At 48.8% G+C, this 23338-nt stretch overlaps 1 protein-coding gene across 1 annotated transcript in view; it reads left to right on the top strand.

Annotated features, from left to right (window-relative positions):
• Positions 1–23338, top strand: part of GRIK4 (glutamate ionotropic receptor kainate type subunit 4) — a 244864-nt gene that overhangs the window by 36689 nt on the left and 184837 nt on the right. The window contains exons 5-6 of the mRNA XM_033207192.1: positions 17182–17277; positions 17588–17752. Of these exons, the coding sequence (XP_033063083.1) occupies positions 17182–17277; positions 17588–17752 (261 nt within the window). The remainder of the gene's footprint in view (positions 1–17181; positions 17278–17587; positions 17753–23338) is intronic.

Below are 23338 nucleotides of genomic sequence, written 5' to 3' on the forward strand. Positions count from 1 at the left end.
AAGTGAACCTTGTGAAAGTCCAACAGCTCATATCAGGGTCAAGTGCTTAATGTGCCTAACATTTGCCTGGCTCTGCTGAGTTGTATGGGGGATACAGGATAAGAGGAGACTCAGTTCCTGCACTTGGGGTGTTTCCGATTTAGACAGCAGTCCCGCAGCACGGGGAAATGGTTCTCTGCAGCACCTGGGCAGCTTGGTTCAGTGCACGCCTCTGCATCTCCATGCGCATCCTCCCGGCGGCTCTGTGCTCATCCCCAGCTCACCTGCCCTCCCTGCCCTTTTGGCACACACAGAGCCCCCACTCAGCGGGGATGCCAAGCCCATCACACTTCATCTGCCCTGTCAGAGTGCTTCCTTCCAACCCATCTCCAGAGCAACTGCTTACTCAAGAGCGGCAGCTGCATTTCCCTCACTCCCCAGTGCAGCCTTCAAACATTTCCCCCATTCTTGCCTGGTCCAAGTCCTCCCCCGCCTTGTGCCTGCTATTCTCATGTAGGGCTCCCAGCCTTCCTCTCACCGCTGTCTTGCTCTGGCCTCATCATCCTAGTGCCCAAGGGGCCATCCCACTTGTGCCATTGCCTTGGGGATCCTCGGCTGCCTCCCTTCTGATGGCCTTCTCTCCAGCTCCACGTCACCATCACAGCTGCACTCCGAGTCATGGCAGCCCTGGATCCTCTGCTACTAAAACCATACATGTCCAAATCCCACAGTCTGAAAACAGCATCTTACCCAATCTCACCATCGCATTCCCCTGCTCCCGCTCTTCCGTGAATCCTGATATCCACATATTCCACACATATGCAGCCTTTCCTTTCTGCTGGGGCTAACCCATTAGGCAGCTTTTTCTGGGTGTTACTCCCTTTCCTGTCCAGTGGAAAAGGCCCAGCCCATCACCCCTGCCAGGTCCCGATAGCACCTTCACTCATTAGTCCCCAGTCCTGCCCACTCACCTGATCACCTCCTACTCTTAGTTGTGACATCTGCCTGCCTTGCTTCTGGCTGTGCCCTGAGGCTGCTTTCAAAAACACACCAACATCTCTTCATTTCAGCTGGGTCCAAACAGAAATGCATTTACATATCAGAGCAGCTATTCCAAGCCCTCCCCTGAAGCCACTTTCCTTATCTTTGTCAGTCTTGCTAGTGGAAGATGAAGATGAGACCTTTCCTCTTTTCAGAGAAAATAGAAGCCATCCAGCTCAGCCTCTCTCAACACCCCCCACCCAAAGCAAATATTTATTTACAGCTGTATCTGTCAGCATCAGTTAGACCTGCACTACCCAGTGTCGTAGCCATTAGTATTGAGCCCCTGGAACCTGACTCATCTGGATGGAGATGTGCTCTAAATATAAAATGCACACTGGATTTTGAAGTTCTAGTATGAAAACAAGGATACAAAATACACAAATGATTTTTATATTGACTAGATATTAAAATCATAGTATTTGGCTGGGTACAATGGCTCATACCTGTCATCCCAGCACTTCGGGAGGCCGAGACGGCCTGAGGATTGCTTGAGGTCAGGAGTTCAAAACCAACCTAGGCAACATAGTAGGACTCTTTTTTTTTTTTTTTTTTTTTTTACACACACACACAAAATACAAAAATTAGCCTGGCATGGTGGTGCTCACATGTGGTCCCAGCTACTCAGGGCTGAGACAGGAGGATTGCTGGAGTCCGGGAGGCCAAGGCTGCAGTGAGCCGAGATCACACCACTGCACTCCAGCTTGGGCAGCAGAGTGAGACCCTGTTTCAAAAAAACAAAGTCAGAAACAAAACATAGTGTTTGTGAAATTTGGTTAAGAAAAATATTAAAATTAATTTTTTAATTTCACCTATTTGTTTTGATGTTATTTTATTTTATTTTTTGAGACAGAGTCTGGCTGTGTCGCCCAGGCTGGAGTGCAGTGGCGCCATCTCCACTCACTGCAAGCTCCGCCTCCCGAGTTTACACCATTCTCCTGCCTCAGCCTCCTGTGTAGCTGGGACTACAGGCGCCCGCCACCGCGCCCGGCTAATTCTTTTTATATTTTTAGTAGAGATAGGGTTTCACCGTGTTAGCCAGGATGGTCTCGATCTCCTGACCTCGTGATCCACCTGTCTCGGCCTCCCAAAGTGCTGGGATTACAGGCTTGAGCCACCGCACCCAGCCCTATATTTCTTTTACTTTTTTTTTTTTTTTTTCTTGAGACAGAGTCTCACTCTGTTGCCAGGCTGGAGTGCCGTGGCACGATCTCGGCTCCCTGCAACCTCTGCCTCCCAGGTTCAAGCGATTCTCCTACCTCAGCCTCCCTAGTAGCTGAGACTACAGGTGCGCACCACCAAGCCCAACTAATTTTCTTTTTCTTTTTTTTGTATTTTTAATAGACACAGGGTTTCACCATGCTGACCAGGATGGTCTCAATCTCCTGACCTCGTGATCCGCCCACCTCGGGCTCCCAAAGTGCTGGGATTACAGGCGTGAGCCACCATGTCCAGCTGCCTTGCATTGTATTTCTATGGCTCAGCTCTAAGTGGGAATATAGGCTGAGCCATGAAAACAAAGGGACCTGAAAATGCAGTAGCTCCAAAATCAGTGTTTTTCTCTCACACATAAACCTGGAGGTAAATAGTAGTGGTCCAAGGACAGAGGGTGGTGGGCAGCATTGCCATCAGCAGCACGTGGTCTCTGTATGTTCTTGCTGTCATTACCAGCCAGCAAAAGAGGCCAGGAACATTCAGGGCAAGGAGATGAACTGGATGTTCCGCTCACTGTACTTCCATTTGCTAGTCCAGGTTTAGCCCATGGCCTCCTGAGTTCAGGGAGGCTGGTAAGTGTGGTCTGAGCTACGTGGCCATGTGTCTGTGTCAAACATAGGGTGACATATGATTAAAAGGCAAAAAAGGAGAAGGCACCCGTGAAGGGGGAGCTGTCCCTTCTCTCATCTCAGATGAGCCTGCATGTGTGCCCCGGGCTCCCTCCATCTGCCTTTTTGCAGGGCTTGCTTCAGAAAGTGCTCCTTTCTTCTGACTCTTTCCCTTCCCACTGGCTCCTCTTCTGAGCCCTTCTCGCCTTAATTTAAACACCCTTCCTTGGAGGGTGTGCTTCCCTCCGCTGATTGTCCTAATTATGCCCCCTCCCTTCCCATTCCGGCTACTTGGTTCTCTCCATTCACTTCTCAGCGGCTCCTCCACCTGCTACCATCTAAATGCTGCCTAACCTCTTCCCTGGAAGTGCTCTTGCTAAAGTCCCCGGTGACCTCCTAGTTGCCCAGCCTTGTGGAGAATGCTCAGTCCTTGTTTTATCTGACTTCTCTTCTCCTTAGATCCTCTGGTGTAACCATTGCTTCTCAGTCTCTTTCCCTACACTCGCCCAAATGTTGAGTGCCCAGAGTTTTAGCCTGGTTCTTCCTCTCCGGGAGAGGAGAGAAAAGTGTCATGATCACCCTGACCCTGGGGACTCCCGGGTCTCCGTGTCTGCAGCCTGGATCATTACCTGGAGAGCCAGACCAGTAACTTTTTCTGTTACTAAACAATGCGCCCTGAACTTAATAAATACTACACCAAAATCATCATCTTTGCCCTTCTCCAAAAACAAAAAAGAAAAATCTTCCTCTCTATCCCCCTGTATTCTTTATCTTGGTCACTGATGTCACCATCTAAATTGTCAGTGAAGCCAAGAGCCCTTTTACCTCTCCCCAAGCTCCACTGATTTTGATTCTGCCGGATTTATCTCACTAGGATCTGCCTCTTCTCTCTGATCCTCTTTCCCTGCCCCACTCAGTTACCTGTCTCATTTCCCTTTCCCAGACTATTGATCTTCCCAACTGGTATTTCAGTTCTCACTCCAGTGTCTCTATGGGAGTGATTGCCCTAAAATGCAAATTTTATGATGTCATCGCCTGTCGGAAGCCCTCCTCTTGTCCCTCGGCACCTTCTGGACCTTCAGGGCTCCATCCCAGTTCTCCAGCGAGACACACAGGTTCTTCATGCTCCGGCTCTTTTCCTCCCATCTGCCTTCCCTGCAGGTGCTCAGGCCCCTCCCACCGGCTGAGCCAGTCACCACACACTGGAACACACTTTGCTTCCTTGCTTCCCTGGGGAGCCCACTCTCCTTCAAGGCTGACTCTTGTGTGAAGCCTGGCAGGTAGTAGTCACTTAACACACGTGCGTTAGATAAATGCGTGAGGCCTTCCCTAAAACTTGCCCCACCACCTGGAGTTTGGTTTCCCTTTATCTGAGCTTCCTTAGAATTTTGTGATTCTCTCTATGGAATCACTTCATTGTACAGTAAAGTCTGGCTCTGTCCCCTGACCCCAGGATGCCTTCCAGAGTCAAATGACCCCATCTTAGTCACCTGTGATTTCCCAGCACCTGAACACCTGGTTCATGGTGGAAACATCGTAAGATTTTGTCATATCACTTACCATATCGGGTTGTGGCTATTTGCTTGTATGACCATGTCCTTCTCTGGACACTTTGAAAGCAGAGATACATTTTATCCTTCTCTGCATACATAGTGCCTTGCTTAAGATAGGTGTTTAATAGGTATTTGATGAATTAATGAAGAAAGGAATGATTGAATGAGTGAATGCATTACCCATGTCAATTAGAAAGCAAAATATTAAGTACTAAATGAATCGTTCACGCAATAAGTGCTTTGTAGGATTTGAGGAGGGTGAAAATGTGGGCTGGAGCAGTTCAATGCTTACCTGGGGCACGGTGGGAATGGGGTATGAGAATGAGGGTTATTAGGTAGGATTTGGACATGGGTTTTAAAAAACAGCTGAGAACTTTCCAGGAAGAGACCACCTGAACCAAAAAAACAGGGCAGAGCAACATGGTGTATTCAGTGTTCAGCAAGGACAATCTAGATGTAGCTAAGTGGTCATAGAATTCAGTAGAAGGTGAGTCTGCAAAGGCATGTTGGGGCCAGACTGTGGAGGGCCTGAGGGCCAGGCAGGTGCTTCTGCAGTGGAGAGTAGCTAGGTTGGTGCAAGAGAGACTGGAGGCAGAAGACAGTGTAGACGTATTATAAAAGAAAGCGAGGAGTGGCGGCAGTGGGAACAGAACGGGGGCAGTGGGTGGGAGGCAGATACCTCAGCAGTCTTTAGTGGGTAAGCAGATGGAGGGGCTGTAGGGACAGGAAGAGTGCAAGGCAGCTTCCGCAGGGATTTGCATGAGACCAACTGGTGCTAGCCAGAAAGAGCCCCCAGTTCCATAAAAAGATAATGAGTTACATTTGGAATGCAGAATTTGGAATTTGGACATTTCTTATTAGTAGCCAGAAAAAGGAGTCTGATGTGTAGATGAGAAATTGGGGGTAGAGGTAGGGGTTTTGGAGTTATCTACATAGGGCTGATAGTTGAAAATTAATAAGTTTCTTAAGGGAGAAATTACACAATGAAGAGTGGCCTGTGGACTAAATCCAGGGTGTAAAATTGGGGGACAATTACATAGTGTCTAGCATTACATAGGAGAGGAAGGGGAGCGAGGGAAGAGGTTCTTCCAGGCATATGAGAGTTCTGGTTCTTCCATATCCATGTCAGCAATTGGTATGGTCAAGCTTTTTAATTTCAGCCATTCTAATAGATGTGTAGTAATAGATCATTATGGTTTTAATTTGCATTTCCTCAGTGACTAATAATGTTGGACATATTTTCACATGCCTGCTTGCCACCTGTACAACTTATTTGGTGAAATGTCTATTCAAATCTTCTGCCCAGTTTAAAAATTAGATTTTTTTCTTATTATTGAGCTTTGAAAGTTCTTTACATATTCTGGATACAAGTCCTTTATCCAGCACATGCTTTGCATATAGTATTTTCTCCCCACCTATGGCTTGTCTTCCATTCCAATTTTTTGAAGAGCATACATTCTAAATTTTGATGATGTCTGCTTTACCAATTTTTTAATTTTATGGGTTGTGCTTTGGGTGTCATATCTAAGAAATCTTTGCCTAATTCAAGATCACAAAGATTTTCTTCTAGTAGTTTTATGGTTTTAGGTTTTACTGTTAATGTCTATGGTTCATTATTTTTGTTAATTTTTGCGTATAGCATGAGTAAGGATTGGGATTTCTTTTTTCTTTAACATATGGATATCCAAATGTTCCAGCAAAATCTGTGTAAAGACTTTTTTCCCCACCGTACCTTTGTTAAAATCAGTTTTCCACAAATGTACAGGTCAAAGTAGTAATTATGAAGGTAGGAATAGAAGTTGGCATAGAATCCCTCAAAAGCCAAGACAAGTTTGGCTCAAACATTCATGAAGTTCTCCTGTTGTCAAGCGAGGTCAATGCACTGGGGATAGGAAGAATTAAACCCTGGCAGTTGAAAACTAGATCAATGATGGGTGTACATTATAGGATACATGGGTTTCTATGAAAACACATTGTTGTGCACTTGCTCAGCCTCTTTGTTCAGGGAAGGCTTCCTGAAGGTGGGGATGTCTGAGCCGAGATAGTGAGCAAAGATGAGAGTGTAGAAGGAGGAGTGAGCAAAGGTGTGCAGGCATGCAGCAGCATCATGTGTGTGTGTGTGTCTGTGTGGAAGGGGTGCTATGAGTAGTTTATTGTTTCTAGAAGGTAGAGAGGGATGAGCAGAGAAGCACAATATAAGGTTTGACAAAGAGTCAATTCAGATCTTGTGTGCCATGCCAAGGAATTCCATTTATTTTGAGGATGGAAGCTTTTAAAGCAGGGCTTTACACTTCAAAGTGCACACTCTGGCAGCTATGAGAGGGTGTGGTTGAGGAGCGCCAGGTGGTGGTCGTGCCAGCCTGGAGGCGGGAAAACCAGATAAGAGTTAAGAGGTTCCAGTTAAGTCGTTGAGATGAAAGGACCAAAGTAGGGTGGTGGTGGTGTTAAGACTGGAAAGAAGTGGACTGGTTTGAGAAATTTTCAGGAAGTACAACCAGAAGCAATTGGAGACTGGTTATTGGGAGGTGAGGAACTGGGTGAAGGCACGATGCCTGGGTAGCTTGTGCTGCTATTAACTAAATGTAGGAATGTAACAGGAAGAACGTAGGAGGGAAGAGGTGGGTTTACTTTGGGTCTTCATAAGTTTGAGATGCTCTTCGGACACGTTCATGGAGATGTCATCAGGCTGTTGGATATAAGTAAAACATACCCATGGAGGCGGCTGTGAAATAGATCCATCAGGATGCTCCTGGGAGGACGGCAAGAGGAGGCCTCTGCAAAGACCTTGGATGCACCATTGTTTAAAGGGGAGGCAGAAGAACATACCTGGAGGGAACAGTTAGAGCAGGGGGAGAACCCTAGGAGAGTAGTTTCATGGAAGCCAAGGAGGTTGAGTAAATGAGATAACATATATGCTGTTCTTAGGACAGCACGTGGCAGGTTGTAAGTCGTATTGCCAGCTAGTGATCTAATTAGACACAGAATCAAAAGTTCACCAGTTTTGCAAAAATGAATGTTGATGTTGACTTGGCAGGTGCAGTTTGGGTGGAGTGGTGGGGACGGGAGGCACAGTGCGGTGGCATGGGGTGAAGTCAGCAAATGTTCAGTAGTCATTTGAGAAGCCTGGCTTGCATTGAAAGTGACAGAGAAGGGAGAGCCAGAGGGCACAGCTGGTCAGGGTGGTCAGGGGAGGGTCTGCATAGGAGGGGCGGGCCTTGACTGTTAGCACAGGGGAACCAGCTGGCCTGGGGAAAAGGCTGAAGAAAAAGAAGGAAGCCTGGTGAGGCAGAGTCCCAGGGGAGAGAAAGGCAGGATGTGGGGGGTCTTGAGCCCTCGTTACCTGAGCTTGCTGGGAAGGTGTGGGGCACAAAGTCAGCCAGCTCACTGAGAGTGGCCTCAGTTTAACCAGTGTGTGAGCTGAGAGCCAGGGGCTGAGAGCAGGGTGATGGTTGGGGGTGAAGGGTGGTGTTAGGGGTCGGAGCCCAGCAATGGTTACAGGTGAAAGGCAGTGTTAGGAGCTGAGAGCAGGGCAATAGTTAGAAGTGAAGGGCAGTGTTAGGGGTCAGAGCCCAGCAGTGGTTACAGGTGAAGGGCGTTGTTAGGGGCTGAGAGCAGGGTGATGGTTGGAGGTAAAGGGCTGTGTTAGGGATGAGAGCCCAGAGGTGGTTACAGGTGAAGGGCTGTGTTAGGGTAAATGGTTTGAGAGGAAGGGCAGTGTTAGGGGCTGAGACCTGGGAAATGTTTAGAGGTAAGGGGAGATGCTGGGGCTGAGAGCTGGGTGATGGTTGGAGGGGAAGGTCAGTGTTAGGGCTGAGAACTGGGTGATGGTTGGAAGAGAAGGGCAGTGTTAGGGGCTGAGAGCCAGGCGATGGTTAGAGGTGAGGGGAGGTGTTTAGGCTGAGAGCCGGGTGATGGTTGGGTGGGAAGGGCAGTGTCAGGGCTGAGAGCCAGGTGATGGTTAGAGGTGACTGGAGGTGTTAGGGCTGAGAGCAGGGCAATGGTTGGAGGGGAAGGGTGGTGTTAGGGCTAAGAGTTGGGTGATGGTTAGAGGTGAGGGGAAGTGTTAGGGCTGAGAGCCAGGTGATGGTTGGAGGGGAAAGGCGGTATCAGGGCTGAGAGCCAGGTGATGGTTAGAGGTGACTGGAAGTGTTAGGGCTGAGAGCAGGGCGATGGTTGGGTGGGAAGGGCAGTATTAGGGCTGAGAGCCAGGTGATGGCTAGAGGTGAGGGGAGGTGTTAGGGTTGAGAGCAGGGCAATGGTTGGAGGGGAAGGGCAGTGTCAGGGCTGAGAGCCGGGTGATGGTTGGAGGGGAAGGGCAGTGTCAGGGCTGAGAGCCAGGTGATGGTTAGAGGTGACTGGAGGTGTTAGGGCTGAGAGCCGGGTGATGGTTGGGTGGGAAGGGCAGTGTTAGGGCTGAGAGCCAGATGATGGCTAGAGGTGAGGGGAGGTGTTAGGGCTGAGAGCAGGGCAATGGTTGGAGGGGAAGGGCAGTGTTAGGGCTGAGAGCTGGGTGATGATTGGAGGGGAAGGGCAGTGTTAGGGCTGAGAACTGGGTGATGGTTGGAGGGGAAGGGCAGTGTTAGGGGCTGAGAGCCAGGTGATGGTTAGAGGTGAGGGGAGGTGTTAGGGCTGAGAGCAGGGCAATGGTTGGAGGGGAAGGGCAGTGTTAGGGCTGAGAGCTGGGTGATGGTTGGAGGGGAAGGGCAGTGTTAGGGCTGAGAACTGGGTGATGGTTGGAGGGGAAGGGCAGTGTTAGGGCTGAGAGCTGGGTGATGATTGGAGGGGAAGGGCAGTGTTAGGGCTGAGAACTGGGTGATGGTTGGAGGGGAGGGCAGTGTTAGGGCTGAGAACTGGGTGATGGTTGGAGGGGAAGGGCAGTGTTAGGGCTGAGAGCCAGGTGATGGTTAGAGGTGAGGGGAGGTGTTAGGGCTGAGAGCAGGGCAATGGTTGGAGGGGAAGGGCAGTGTTAGGGCTGAGAGCTGGGTGATGGTTGGAGGGGAAGGGCAGTGTTAGGGCTGAGAACTGGGTGATGGTTGGAGGGGAAGGGCAGTGTTAGGGCTGAGAGCTGGGTGATGATTGGAGGGGAAGGGCAGTGTTAGGGCTGAGAACTGGGTGATGGTTGGAGGGGAAGGGCAGTGTTAGGGGCTGAGAGCCAGGCGATGGTTAGAGGTGAGGGGAGGTGTTAGGGCTGAGAGCCGGGTGATGGTTGGAGGGGAAGGGCGGTGTTAGGGCTGAGAGCCGCGCGATGGTTTGAGGGTAAGGGCGGTGTTAGGAACTAAGAGCTGGGTGATGGTTAGAGGTAAAGGTCAGTTTTAGGGGCTATTTGTCTCCTCTCTGGAATTTATATATTGAAGCCCTAACCCCTAAGACATCAGAATGTGACTCTATTTGGTGTTGAGGTAAGAAAGTTAAAACGAGGTTGTTAGGTTTGGCCCTAATTCAGTTTGACTTCTGTCTACCTGAAGAGGAGCTCAGCACACAGACAGGCACAGAGGGAAGAAAGACCACGTGCAGGTGCAGGGAGAAGGTGCCATCCACACACCAAGGAGAGAGGTCTTGGAAGAAACCAGTCCTGCCCACACCTTGATCTTAGACGTCCAGCCTCCAGAATTGTGAGGAAAGGAATTTCTGTTCTTTAAGCCTTCCAGTCTGTGGGGCTTTGTATTGTCAGACCCAGCCGACGCTAAGGTTCTATGGTGTGGGAGGAGCTGACTGAGCAAGCTCCAAGGCTGGTAGTGGCCCAGCCTGGTGCCCCAGATGGGGACGAAGGTGTGAGTTGGTGGCAGGAGCGGCTGCACAGTGGTGTGATTTCCTCCAGCAAGAGGGATGACCAAGGACAAGGGGCTGAAGAGCGGGACACAGAGGACAGAGGTGCCAGATGAGTGATGGGGATGGGCTGTGGCTGGGCCTCCGAGCAAGCAGTCGGGGTCAGCTGGGGAGCAGAGCTAATGCGCTCCCCAAGGTGCAAACCATCACTTTTTCTTGTTAACACAGGACTCTATCCGGCTGAGCCAAACAGCCACAGGCAGTGTTATAGATACTGCCTATAAAGACTCTCCAGTAAAACCTCTTTATTTTACCCCTTAAAAGGGTAAGAGTTACTGAAGTGCGTGGAAATCTTCAGCAGCGAGGCTCTGGAAGAAGTGAGGGATTAAGGAGGCTACTTTTTCAACCTGAGGGGTCACTTCTGGGCTGCTGAGAATTTGTGGAGTGTGAGTCAGCCCCAGTCCAGTTTACCCAGGGAGCAGGAGGAACACAGTCAGCCCTGACGCTGACTGCACCATCGCCAGGCTCCACGTCTACTACTGGCTGTAGGGGATGAAAAGACAGGTGGCCTTGAATTTTTCATTCACTCAGCAACCATTCATGAAGGGCCTACTCTGCGTCCAGAATTGTGCAGCTACGGTGATGAATCAGGTGTGGTCCTCACCCTGAAGGAGCTGAAAAGATACACAAACCAGCATGATGAAAAAGTGGCTTGTGTCTAATGAAGTGTGCAGAGGAATTTCTGTGGGAGTTGAAAGGAAGGGGAAATTAATTTGGGATGGGGAGTTTGGGAAGATTCAAAGGAAAGAGGGATTACTCTGGGCTTTTTAAATACAGCTGTCTCGGTATCCACTGGGAATTGATTCCAGGACCTCCCTCTGATACTAAAATCGAGGACACTCAAGTCCCTTATGTAAAATGCGTAGTATTTGCATATGACTTATGCACATCCTCCCATAATACTTTAAATCATCTCTAGAGTACTTCTAATACCTAATACCATGTAAGTGTTATGCAAATAGTTGCTATACTGTATTTTTACTGGTATTATTTTTATTATTGTATTGTTGTTTCTTACTGTTTTTTTCTGAATATTTTCAATCCATGGTTGTTTGACGCAGAACCCACAGATGTGGAGGGTGGATTACACAAGCAGTTGAGGGAACTCACAGGTACAGCCAGAAGGACAAATACCCCTCCAAGGCAGTGTGCAAGCAATAGCCTGCTGGAATGGTAGGAGTTTCCCGGGAAATTCGAGGAGAAAGAGAGCACTGTGGCTAGGGGGTCAGAGAGGGCTTCCTAGAAGAGGTGTCTGAGGGAGAGAAGAGCCCTGGTAGGGAAAGGGAGAACAAAGGACAAGGACAGCATTGGCAAAAGCATGGAGGAGAGTTAATGGGCCAGTCCAGGACTGTACATGGAGGCTCTGACACCTTGTTTGGGGATAGAGAGGATGCTGTGACCACAGAGGTATGTGGAAGCCAAGATAGGACAGGAGGGGCCTGAGGCCATGCCAGAGACTTGACTGGGACAGCTCTTCAGAGAGTGGGGAGATTCTGAGGAGCTTGAGCGGGTCAGTGGCTGTATGCCCTCTCGGGGTCGCCACGGCCACACTGATTAGGGGTGAGCTGGAAGGGGCTGCAGCGGGAGGAGTCCCCTCCAGTGTTGACACAAGCATGTGACAAGAACATGGAGAGGAGTTTTAGGGGTGGAGAAGGGCACAATCAAGGGGTTCCCCTTTTCTTGGCATGAGCCTTACAACTCAGAACTTGGCAGAGGATGAAGTGCTCCTAGGGAGAAAGACTCGATGGAAATGCAAGGGATCCCAGCTTCCTGGGCATGTTGGAGGCATCTGAAGTCCACCTGGGTTGGAAGAGTCATTGTGCACTGAGGCCTCATGGATGGAAAGAGGGGGAAGCCCCAGGTCTCTGAACGCGTCTCCCCATTTCAGCTCTGCCCTTGCTGTGGCCCCAGACCTCTCAGCCTCACTGTGGTGTGGGGCTTCTCTGCAGGGCAGTCCCCAGGGCTGGAGGATGTGCCGGATCATAGTGTTCCTCATTAGGCAGCAGCTGGGACTTGGAGCATCCCAGCCCAACCAGGCAGCCAGGCCTAGGGGACGCAGTGCAAGCCATGAGCATTCGCTGCACATTAAGTCTTGAGCAAGCTGCTCTCCTTCGTCCATCTGGTCCCCGCTCCTGGGACTACTGAAGAAGCGTGCTGTTTGGTAACTGCCTGTTGAGGACATGCTTCTCTGGTGTCCCAAGAGAGCCTGAGCCTCCACCTTGTCTTTCATGTCCGCAGCTCTAGAGTCTGAGTACCTGGTGTCATCCTAATTATTACGATCCTCATATTTCCTGCCAGCCAACCGCTGGTTGGGGCCGTTTCCAGCCAGACCTGAATCACTGTCGAAAACCTAATGAAAAATGGTCCCTGAATGGCACGCGGGTTGGGAGGTAGAGTGGACAGGATTTTAGATCTTAGTGAGTTGGCAATGACCTGCATAATGACTTGGAGCACAGAGTTCTGCATTAGATGCTGTGGGCAGGGAAAGAGGAATGGGGTGAAGAGAAGACCTCATCCTCCCCTTACTATAAGGTTCCCACGTTCCCTATTTCCCACCTGCTTATTATTCCTCTATCTTAAGGTGTGTGCAGTGATGCTCTGTGAGCCGACTATATGCTGTTACATGGCAGACTGGTGTCCGGGCCACCATAGCAAAACACCACAGACTGGGTGGCTTACACAGCAGAAATGTTTCTCAGTGTTCTGGGGGCTGGGAGTCCAAGATCGCGGTGTCAGGCAATTCGCTTCCTGATGAGGACCCTCTCCCTGGTTTGCAGATAGCAATCTTGTTCTGTCCTCACGTGGCAGAGAGAAAAAGAGACTGAGCTCTGGTGTCTCTCTCCTTTTTTTTTTTTTTGGAGATGGAGTCTTGCCCTGTTGTCACCCAGGCTGGAGTGCAGTGGCACAATCTCAGCTCACTGAAACCTCTGCCTCCTGGTTTTCCTGCCTCAGTCTCCTGAGTAGCTGGGATTACAGGTGCCCAACACCACACCTGGCTATTTTTTGTGTTTTTGGTAGAGATGGGGTTTCACCACGTTGGCCAGGATGGTCTCGAACGCCTGACCTCAGGTGATCCACCCACCTCAGACTCCAAAGTGCTGGAATTACAGGTAGGAGCTGCTGTGCCAGGCTTTTTTTTTTTTTTTTTTTTTTTTTTGAGACAGAGTCTCACTCTGTTGCCCAGGTTGGAGTGCGGTGGCATGATCCTGTCGGCTCACTGCAACCTCCGCCTCCTGGATTCAAGTGGTTCTCGTGCCTCACCCTCCCCAGTAGCAGGGATTACAGGCACACACCACCATGCCTGGATACTTTTTTTTGTATTTTTAGTAGAGACAGGATTTCACCATGTTGGCCAGGCTGGTGTTGAACTCCTGACATAAGTGATCCGCCTGCCTCGGCCTCCCAAAGTTCTGGTACAGGCATGAGGCACTGGTGTCTCTTCTTATAAGGACACTGATCCTATCAGATCAGGGTCCCATCCTGATGACCTTATTTAACCTTAGTTTTGTCCTACAGACCCTATTTTTTAAGGCAGTAATATTGGGGGTTAGAACTTCAATATATGAATTTGGGGGGACCTGCTGAAGTCCATAGCACACTCTTGAGTGTTTACTTTGCCAAAACGAAGTGGGAATAGATGGAACTGCTAGGCTTCAGCGCAGACCCTTTGGTGTGTGCTGCCTCCTGTGGTGCAGGTGTAATTGTGGCCTTTGTACACTGATGAGGCAGAGGCAGGCCCAGCATGACTCTGAACCATGAACAACTACATCAAAACATTCCCAGTTCCCAGACCCGCAGCGGACATGCTCATTTTCCGAGAGATTATTTTACTACTTAATTTATCTTATTACAAGTGATTGTTCAATAGTTAGTAGGTTGTAGATGGAAACGTTGTAACAGTGAGCTCACTTGGCCCAAAGGGAAGGATAGCTGCCTCCACAGTTTAAACACCATGTCGCTGGGGTGGAGGGAGGACAGGGAGAAGGGAGGAGGGGAAGTTCCCTGAGAGAGTTTTCAGAGGTCCGGGGCAAGCCTGTTGCTATTGGTGTTGAGGGTTCCTTTACAGTCTGTAAAAGGAGGCTTCCTTTACAGTCCCTAGAAGGCTCATGCACGCTCCCTAGCGCACCCCCTGCTTAGCAGCAAATCCTTAAGTTTTTTTTTATAAGAAGGAAGACAAGCTGTGGTCAGGGTGCAGGGTCTGGAGTCAGACTGACCTGGGCTCATCTCCCTCCTCTGTCATGCTTCAAACCTGTGAGAACGGGCAGATCATGACCTCTCTGACCTCTAATTCCTCGTGTCCAAGTGAAGATAAAACATCCACCTCACGGAATTGTTACAGAGATTAAGTGAGATAGTGTCCACTAAGTGGTTATGCTGACATTGTAGCTTAATGTAAAGCTCGTGTGTCATGGATCCAATGTCTGTCCAACTCATGCTGGATGGCACTGCCAGTTCCTGACACTTTAGATGTCTCTTTTCCTTGTTCTACAGCTTGGCTGATTTTTTCCTATTTTATGTATAGATATGTTTTGAGGCAGAGTTTTGCTCTTGCTGCCTAGGCTGGAGTGCAGTGGCACAATCTCGGCTTACTGCAACCTCCAGCTCCCAGGTTCAAGAGAGTCTCCTGCCTCAGCCTCCCGAGTAGCTGGGATTACAGACACCCGCTACCATGCCTGCCTTTTTTTTTTTTTTTTTTTTTTTTGCATTTTTAGTAGAGACGGGGTTTCCTCCATGTTGGTCAGGCTGGTCTCGAACTCCCAACCTTATTCGTCTGCCTCAGTCTCCCAAAGTGCTGGGATTACAGGTGTGAGCCACCATGCCCAGCCCCTATATATTTTTAATAGCAAAACATTTTTTTCCCACATAAACTCTTATGTGGAACCCCACCCCCTAAAACGGATGCAGGTGGAATTGTGATGGTTGGAGCTGGTATGGGGCTGGAGATCCCAGGCAGCCTCCCCTCCACTTCTTGGAGGAACTCAGGGGCCTTCCAGGGAGCACCATTTGAGAAGCATTCCTCTAGGCTGCCCTACTTCCTTTCTAGTTCCAAGGTTGTCATTCTTTTATGCCACAGTGTGACTGTCTCGGTTTCTACTCTCTCAGTAGCCACCTCAATCTAGTCATGCTTCCCTGAGATGGGGGTGTGGGGGTGATTTAAATGTTCCCAGGCTCTTCAGTCACATTTATGGTGCTGTGGTCACTTCTGCAGGTGACTGATCACCCAGGTGTTCGTGGACTTTGCTAGTTAATTCCCAGAAGTCCACTTGATTGCCTCGGACTTGGGTGTACCTCTGTAGCCCCATACATGGCCAACATGAGTAAATGACATTTAACTTTTATTATTCAATGAAGTTATGCATGTAAATAAATCCACAAATCAAGGAAAAAATGTTTTGCAATATTCTGTGTCCTGATTTTGGGTTTGTGGGATGGATTATAGTGAGTATGGAGCAATGCACAGAAAGGACATCATAGAACCTGGATCTCTGTGTCCACCAGACATTCAAGGGCCACATGTCAGTGAAATTTATTTGGCTTGATTCTCTGTGTTGCTTTTCTGAGTTCTCAACCTCTGAAAGATAAGGTTGATATTTCTGTTATTTCTATTAATATAATGGCTTTATTGAGATATAACTTGCATACCACATAATTCCTTAAAGTGTATAATTCAGTGGTTTTTTCATATATTCACAGAGTAGTGCAGCCATTATCACAATTTTAGGAACATTTCATCACCCCCAAAAAGAACACCACATGCATTAGCAGACACTCCCCATTTCTCCTAACCCTAGGCAACCACAAATCTTTCTGCCTCTGTGGATTCAGCTGTTCTGGACATTTCATATTCATGGAACTGTTCAATATGTATTTTGTGTGTATGTGTGGCTTTTTTTTACTTAGCCTAATGGTTTGTTTGTTTTTTGAGATGGAGTCTCGCTCTGTCACCCAGGCTGGAGTGAGGTGACACTATGTCAGCTCACTGCAACCTCCACTTCCTGGGTTCAAGTGATTCTCCTGCCTCAGCCTCCCGAGTAGCTGGGATTACAGGTGCACGCCACCACACCTGGCTAATTTTTGTATTTTTAGTAGAGACAGAGTTTCACCATATTGGCCAGGCTGGTCTCGAACTCCTGACCTCAAGTAATCTGCCCACCTCAGCCTTCCAAAGTGTTGGGATTACAGGCATGAGCCACTGTGTCCAGCCACACTTAGCATAGTGTTTTTAAGGTTCATTCATATTGTAGCATGTATCAGTACCTGCTATTTTTTTCGTTGAATAATACTCCATTGTATGGGTAAACCACATTTTATTTATCCACGAATATGTGGACATTTGGGTTTCTTTTTGGCAATTATGAATAATGCTGCTTGTATTTGTGTACAAGTTTTTGTGTGATCTTCATTTTTGTAACACCTCCATCAAGAGAATTAAGAATCTCTGTAGCTAGATTTATTGAGTGCCTACTGCATGCAAGATACTGTGTTGAGCCCATGCCATATCCTGTCATCTTCACAATAGCCCCAGGCTCTGTCCACTTCCTTAAAAGTCAGGCAACTGAGGTCCCAGAGCTGTGGAGGGCTGGAGCTTGGATTGGAAGCCAGTTGTCTGTGATATCATAACATTTATCCTTAACGCTGCTCCCAGAAGTTGGACAACTGTTGGTATTACACCACTGCAGTCATCCACACTGAGTAAGTCACACTGATTAAATCTGTGTGCTGTGCCACTTCCATACATTATCTTAGTGAATCCTCACACCAACCCTGTGAGGTTGTCCTACTCTTTCTAATGTTCAGTGAGGAAAGAGGTCCAGAGAAACTAAGTAGCTCACGTTGGCAGCATGGCCCATCGGTGTCAGAGCCTGGGGAGCCAGCATTCAGCAGTGTCTGGCAGCTGCTCCTTGAGACCACAGCCCTCCCTCACAGACCTGGCATCCTTTAACCCTCTCTCACCTCAGGGAGAATTTCTCCTATGTTCAGAATACTATTTCAAAGGACAGCCACTACCCGCCTCGCTTTGCACAATGCCTGCTTACCTGTGTACATGGAGACAGGTATCCAAGTATCAGGATGCCTGGACCTGGGGACCTCGTGCAGACAGGACCCCTAGTGGCCTGCTCTGATATTACAGGGTTCCTGAGGCATGCATCCGCGTTAGAATCCACTGCTACACCTGGCTGCAAACCGAGACCCTTCAGCTTGGACACAATTTGCTCTGGGGGACAGTTCTGAGCATGGCAGGATGGAGAGGGACTTGGGGCGCTGCCTGGAAGAGGAAGGTGGCAGCAGGGGGAGGCTGGAGAAGGAGGAGGGTAACAGTAACGGTGGAGTACCAATTGTCTCCATGTGGTTGCCTGCCCACAGCTGCTATCTTGGACGACCCCATGGAGTGCAGCAGAGGGGAGCGGCTCTCCATCACCCTGGCCAAGAACCGCATCAACCGCGCTCCTGAGAGGCTGGGCAAGGCCAAGGTCGAAGTGGATATCTTTGAGCTTCTCAGAGACAGCGAGTACGAGACTGCAGAAACCAGTACGTAGACTGGGCAGGGCTGCCTCTTCCGTTGCTGGCAGGGAATGGATGAGCGGTGGTGCAAGCCGCACCCATCAGTCACCAGGCCTCTGAGATACCTGATATCGATATTTCCAGCGGAAGGAGAGGAACTTGAACCAGGAGGTCCTGTGAAGCTCTCAGCCTGGATGAGATTCCCAGGTTTTGTTGCGAATCACGGGTAGAGTAGAATTAAGACAGGATACCCATTCATTCATTCATTCATTGCTTCATATATTGATTGATTCATCTTCTGGACATTTTGTCCACACAACCCTGAATGAAATCTCATGTGTGATAAGAGAGACGGCCAGCCTGAGGGTATCTTAGCCACTACGCATCTGACTGCTTACCTTGCTTTCTTATGCTAAGGGCGGTGTTGTGGGAGAAACTGGAACTTGGGATGGAATTTGACCACTCACTCTCTGGGTAACCTCAGATAAGTCAGTAAGTCACTTATCCTATCCTATCCAAACAGTTTCTTCATCTTTAAAATAGGAATACTAGGCTCTAATTTGCAAGTCTTGTAGGTTGTTGTGAGGTAATTGCAAGTCTTGTGAGGTTTGTTTTTTTTTTTTTTGAGACAGAGTCTTACTCTGTTGCCCAGGCTGGAGTGCAGTGGTGTGATCTCAGCTCACTGGGGCTGCCTCCCGTGTTCAAGTGATTCTCATGCCTCAGCCTCCCTAGTAGCTGGGATTACAGGGGTGTGCCACCATGCCCAGATAATTTTTGTGTTTTTAGGAGAGATGGGGTTTCGGCATGTTGGCCAGGTTTGTCTTGAACTCCCGACCCCAAGTGATCCCGTTACCTCAGCCTCCCAAAGTGCTGAGATGACAGGCGTGAGCCACTGTGCCCAGCCTATTGTGAGATTTAAATTATTTTAAATATAGGAAAATCTGTGAATTGCGGTGTTTTACAGGTGTACGTAGTAGGTCGCTCAAGTCACACATACGGAGCCCCTACTATGTGCTGGGCACTGCTTGTAATTCTCACCTAAGAGTTAAGTGTTATCCCCTCCACTTTAGAAAAGAAACTGAGGTTCAAAACCATTAAATCATTTGCCAGACCACAGAGCTAGTCAATGGCTGAGCTGGTCCTGGACCCTGTGTGCCCAGCGCACAGTCCACGACACCTCCCTGCAATCCCCCGGCCTGCTGTTCGTATTACCTTGACAACTTTACAAGACTAAGCCCAAGTTAGTGGGCTAGTGGCTTGTGGCTAAGCTAGAAACGGAATAGCTCCAGTTCAGAGGGCAGGAGAAGAGCCCCTCAAATCAGAGATAATAGTATCTATTCCCTAAAACTTGAAGAGTCCCCATCTCCTCCCTTTTCTAACTTGTTTCAACCTTTGACCACCCTCAGTGGCAAAAATAAGTAAACAAACCAAAAGAACAACTTGCTCGAATACATCTGTTCTTCCATCTGGGGATCCAACAAAGCTCCAGCCTGGGCTGTTAGGGTTGCAGGAAAATCAGTACATCCACACAGGCCCAAGCATCACATGTGGGGTATTGTGAGATCCAGAAAAGGTAAGAAGTGAGGCAGGCAGTGGCTCTGGAGACTCCCTAGCCTTTCTCCCTCCCACAGCTTCCTTCATGCTCCTGTGCTGTTAGATCCAGGCTCTTCCCTCTCTCTTAGTTTGGGTTCCCTGGTTTATTCATCATGTACTTGTCCATAATGACTACCCAGACCTGATGTACCCTCTGTGTATTCATTCGGAAACTTTTATTGAGCATTGACTCTATCTCAGGCATAATTCAGGATATCAGGCATTGGGAACAAAGCAGGAAATAAGACCGATGTGCTCCTGCCCTCAGGTGGCTTTCAGTTTCTCTTTAGGGTGCACATCGGTGGCAGCTTCCCCCAGTGCCTCTTAGTGTGCATCCCCAAGGTCTGGCTCGGATTGGACCAGCTCAACTTGCAGTGTGGCCAGTCTCACAGGTTGCAGGTGTTGGCCAGGCTGCCTAATAACTACCTTTGGAGAGAATGTCTACTCCTGGTCCCTCCTGGTCCTATGACTGAGGGAGGGCCATACCATATAGAACAGGGCCGTTGAGGCCAACAGGATCTATAGGCACAGATTCCTTCCCAAGAAGGCATGGAGGAACAAGGGCCAGAATAGTCGCTTATTTATTCATTTAGTCAATAAGTGTTTAGTGAGTGCCTATTATATTTTATTCTAGGCCATGAGGATTCAGCAGGGAACAGACAAGAATCCTAGTTGTCATGGAGGTTAATTTCCAGTATAATGGAAGGGAGATTCAGATTTCCCAGTATCTTGCAAATGAAATCAGAAATGCCAGCAACAACTCCTTGTGAACCCCCAGTCCAGTCCACAGTGTTTCCTTGTCCAGGGGGCTGGGTCTCAGACAAGGGTCCAGATTTCTAAATAGTTCAGTAGTCCATACTTTGAAAAGCCAGCCCCTCTTTTCTTCGGTTCTTTGGGGTTTCTCTGGGAGAAATGAGGGAGCCAAGATTTGCCCATGATGGATGGCATCATTAGTAGATGTAAATTTCCTCTTTAGTGACCCATGCAGCCTGACTTAGTAAAGTCAATATATCTAAAATATTGAGCCAGATCAATCAGGGAAATAAAGGAAACGGGTATCTTTATTCCACCTTATAGAACTTTGGGCATCTTTTTAATGGGCTTCTTTTTAGGCACCAGGTATTTTCTTAGCAAGTGGCCCTCAGTTCAGTTTTTACATCTCAGTGTGTTTGAGGCATTCGTTAGGAAAGGGAACTTCTGGAACTTCCCACTCCAAAGGCTTTTCACCTGAAGCCAGAGTGCTCTTCCACAGTGGGTTTTAAACACTACCCAGGTAAGGTTCATTGAAACGTTCCAGCCCAGTTCTTTCCCTCCCAAAGTAAGGGGGCAGGTGGATTGCGGCTTAAGCACCTACCACCTGTTGGCTATTGCAGGGTGGGGCAGCGATTGTGTTTGGGGAAGGAAGGGAGGAGGGAGACAGGATCTCTGGGTAGAGGAAAGCCCACAGCGCTGTGATCCTTACTTTGGCGAGGCTGTGTGGTATACAAATTCAGAACATGGATTTTAGAACCAGACTGACAAGCATTAAATCCTGGGTCTCCCATGTATTAGCTTTGTGACGTAGACAGGCTGTTAAACCATTTTGTGCCTCTGTTTTCTCGTTCATAAATGGGAGCGATGGTAGCATCGCCTCATAGGGTCACGGGGCGCACTCCCCGCAACGGTGTAGGTGAAATGCTCGGCACTGCACATAGCAGGCCTTCAGGAAGTGGCAGCTGTGGCTTTTGTTATTGGCTTTATTCTCTCACCCCACATTTGAACAGGCTTCCTCCTAACTTATTGCCAGCCTCTCCCTCTCTCTTCTGTTTCAAAGTTCAGCCCTACTTATGTGGCAGCACTGTCTCCAGGGCTGTTCTCGAGTGGCCTGCCTAATGTCAGCATCCATCGTAATTGGATATTCCCCTTCCCTTTCTAGTTTTCTGGGCTTGATGCATCTGATAGCTCTGAAACTTTGAAAGATGTGGTGAGCCTCCTCAAGCCAGCTGCTGCCCAATGCCAAAGGCCGTGGTTTGCCCTGGGTTAGTGGCCGAGGGCTAATTCGCATTGTTAATTTTAAAAAATGCCAGTGGCTCTGGGGCCCTGGACAATTGCCCTAACCCTACACCTGTCACCCTGTGGCCAGGAACTCTGCTTCAGGGGGATGAAAGAGACCCTAGTGATGATGTCTTTGATTGTGGAAAGCAGAGGCTCTGATTGAAGTTGGGGCTGTAGCACTCCAACAGGGCACAGTTGTGCCTTACTTTGAGTAATGGGGATTTCAGAAAGCTCTGTCCACATCACACTTAATGAATCCTATTCAGGGTGGGAGAGTCAGTTGAGGGAAGCAATGGTTATTTCAAGAATCAAAGATTATGGAGTGTAAAGAAGCTAACGATGCTGGAAGCCAGAGGTCAGCCCCCTCGTCTGATGGTTGAAAGCGAGGCTCTGAGATGGAAAGTATCACACGGGGCATTAATTAATAGCCAGCCTGGAAACTGGAAAGATATGAGGAGGAAATCACCCCCTGTTCTCTTGGGTTCAAATAGACAGATTTTCATATAATGGGTTTATTTAAAGTGAGGGTCACTTGTAAAGCTTTCTCCAGCCTGCATCTGACATCCCCTGCCTCTGCCCTTCCACCATTATTGCCCCAGGATCTTCATGTTTGACTTTCTAACTCCTTCTACACAGCCCACAGATCTAAAATAACAGGGATGGACAAGACCTGTTAGGTCAGCTCCTGTGCCACCTGGCCCTTCCTTCTTTTCCGTCCGTGTCTTATCTGAGCCTCAGCCTTTCTTCTGCAGGGAGCTACCACAAGCGTCGCCCTCCTCCGTTCCTATAGATCAACGTTTCTCCTGCAGCTCATGTATTAGAGCTGAACTAAGCGCCACCCTTTACCATTCAAACAACCCGAGGCTCCGTCCCTGTTGCTGCCGGAACCAGTTTGAGGTTTAATTTCCTGCAGACCCAGAAGCAGGGGCTTCCCTGTCAACCCCTCACCTGTGCCTCAGTTTGTCTCTGTGAGGCCAAGCATGCTACTAGCTGTCCACAGTTTCCCCTTGAAACTAGAGGCACCCTGGTTATCCGGGCCACTCGTGGCTCCAGTGCCCGGAGGGAGCATGGTGCATAGTGTTCCGGCTCCACATGGCTGCACCTCCTGCACAGGCTTCTGAACTTCTCTCAGGCTCCACGAGCGTGACCTCTGGTGATTCAGAGCTGCCTCTAAGAAGTGAGGGCTAGCATCCCTCTTTCAGTTCAACAGAATCAATTGAAGTTGGCTTAAGGAAAAAAAAGTAAGAAGCCAGAAGAGAAAGGCATGCAAATAAGTGATGAGTCATTCAGCATACATTCCTTACTCCCCTTTTCTCAGAGCTACGCATATCCTAGGCATGATGTGGGCTCAGTCATGCATTGAATTGCTGTACTTAGAAATCATCTGGTCCAACCCCTTCATTTTACAGATGGGGAAACCGAGGTTCAAGATCTTCTCCAGGAAGAAGTTCAGATGCAGACATCTGCAAAATGACACCATCTTAGGTGGCTCTCCAGAGAAGGTGCCAATGAGTGGCTCAGACAGGGGAGCAGGAGGTCAGAACTAGGAGGTAGGCAGAGCAGGCTATGGGGTCAGATGAGGCCCCTGGCCAGATCTTAGAATGTTGATCGATGAAGAGAGAGAAGAAGGCATTAGGTAGATGGCATAATAGCATGAGCAAAAGCTTAAGGCAGGAAAAAAAAGGGATACATTGGGATGCGGTGACAGACAGTATGGCTGAAACAGCGTGTACGTGGGGACAGAGGAGAGAGCCTGGCTTCAGTGTAGAGGAAGTTGTGGAGTTAGATGCACCAGGATTCTAATCCTGGCTCTACCAGCATCCTGAGCTTCTCTCCTATGCCCAACAGTCCTCTTCTGTAAAGTGGAAATAAGAAGAGTTCTCACTTCATGAGGCTGTTGTGAAGATTAAATGAGATGGTGCTTAGAAGACTTAGAGCAGTGCCTGGCATAGTGTGTACTCTCCATAAATGTTACCTAGTAGTAGT

The sequence above is a fragment of the Trachypithecus francoisi genome, unplaced genomic scaffold (assembly GCF_009764315.1).
Source record: "Trachypithecus francoisi isolate TF-2019V2 unplaced genomic scaffold, Tfra_2.0 Lachesis_group8, whole genome shotgun sequence".
NCBI lineage: Eukaryota > Metazoa > Chordata > Mammalia > Primates > Cercopithecidae > Trachypithecus > Trachypithecus francoisi.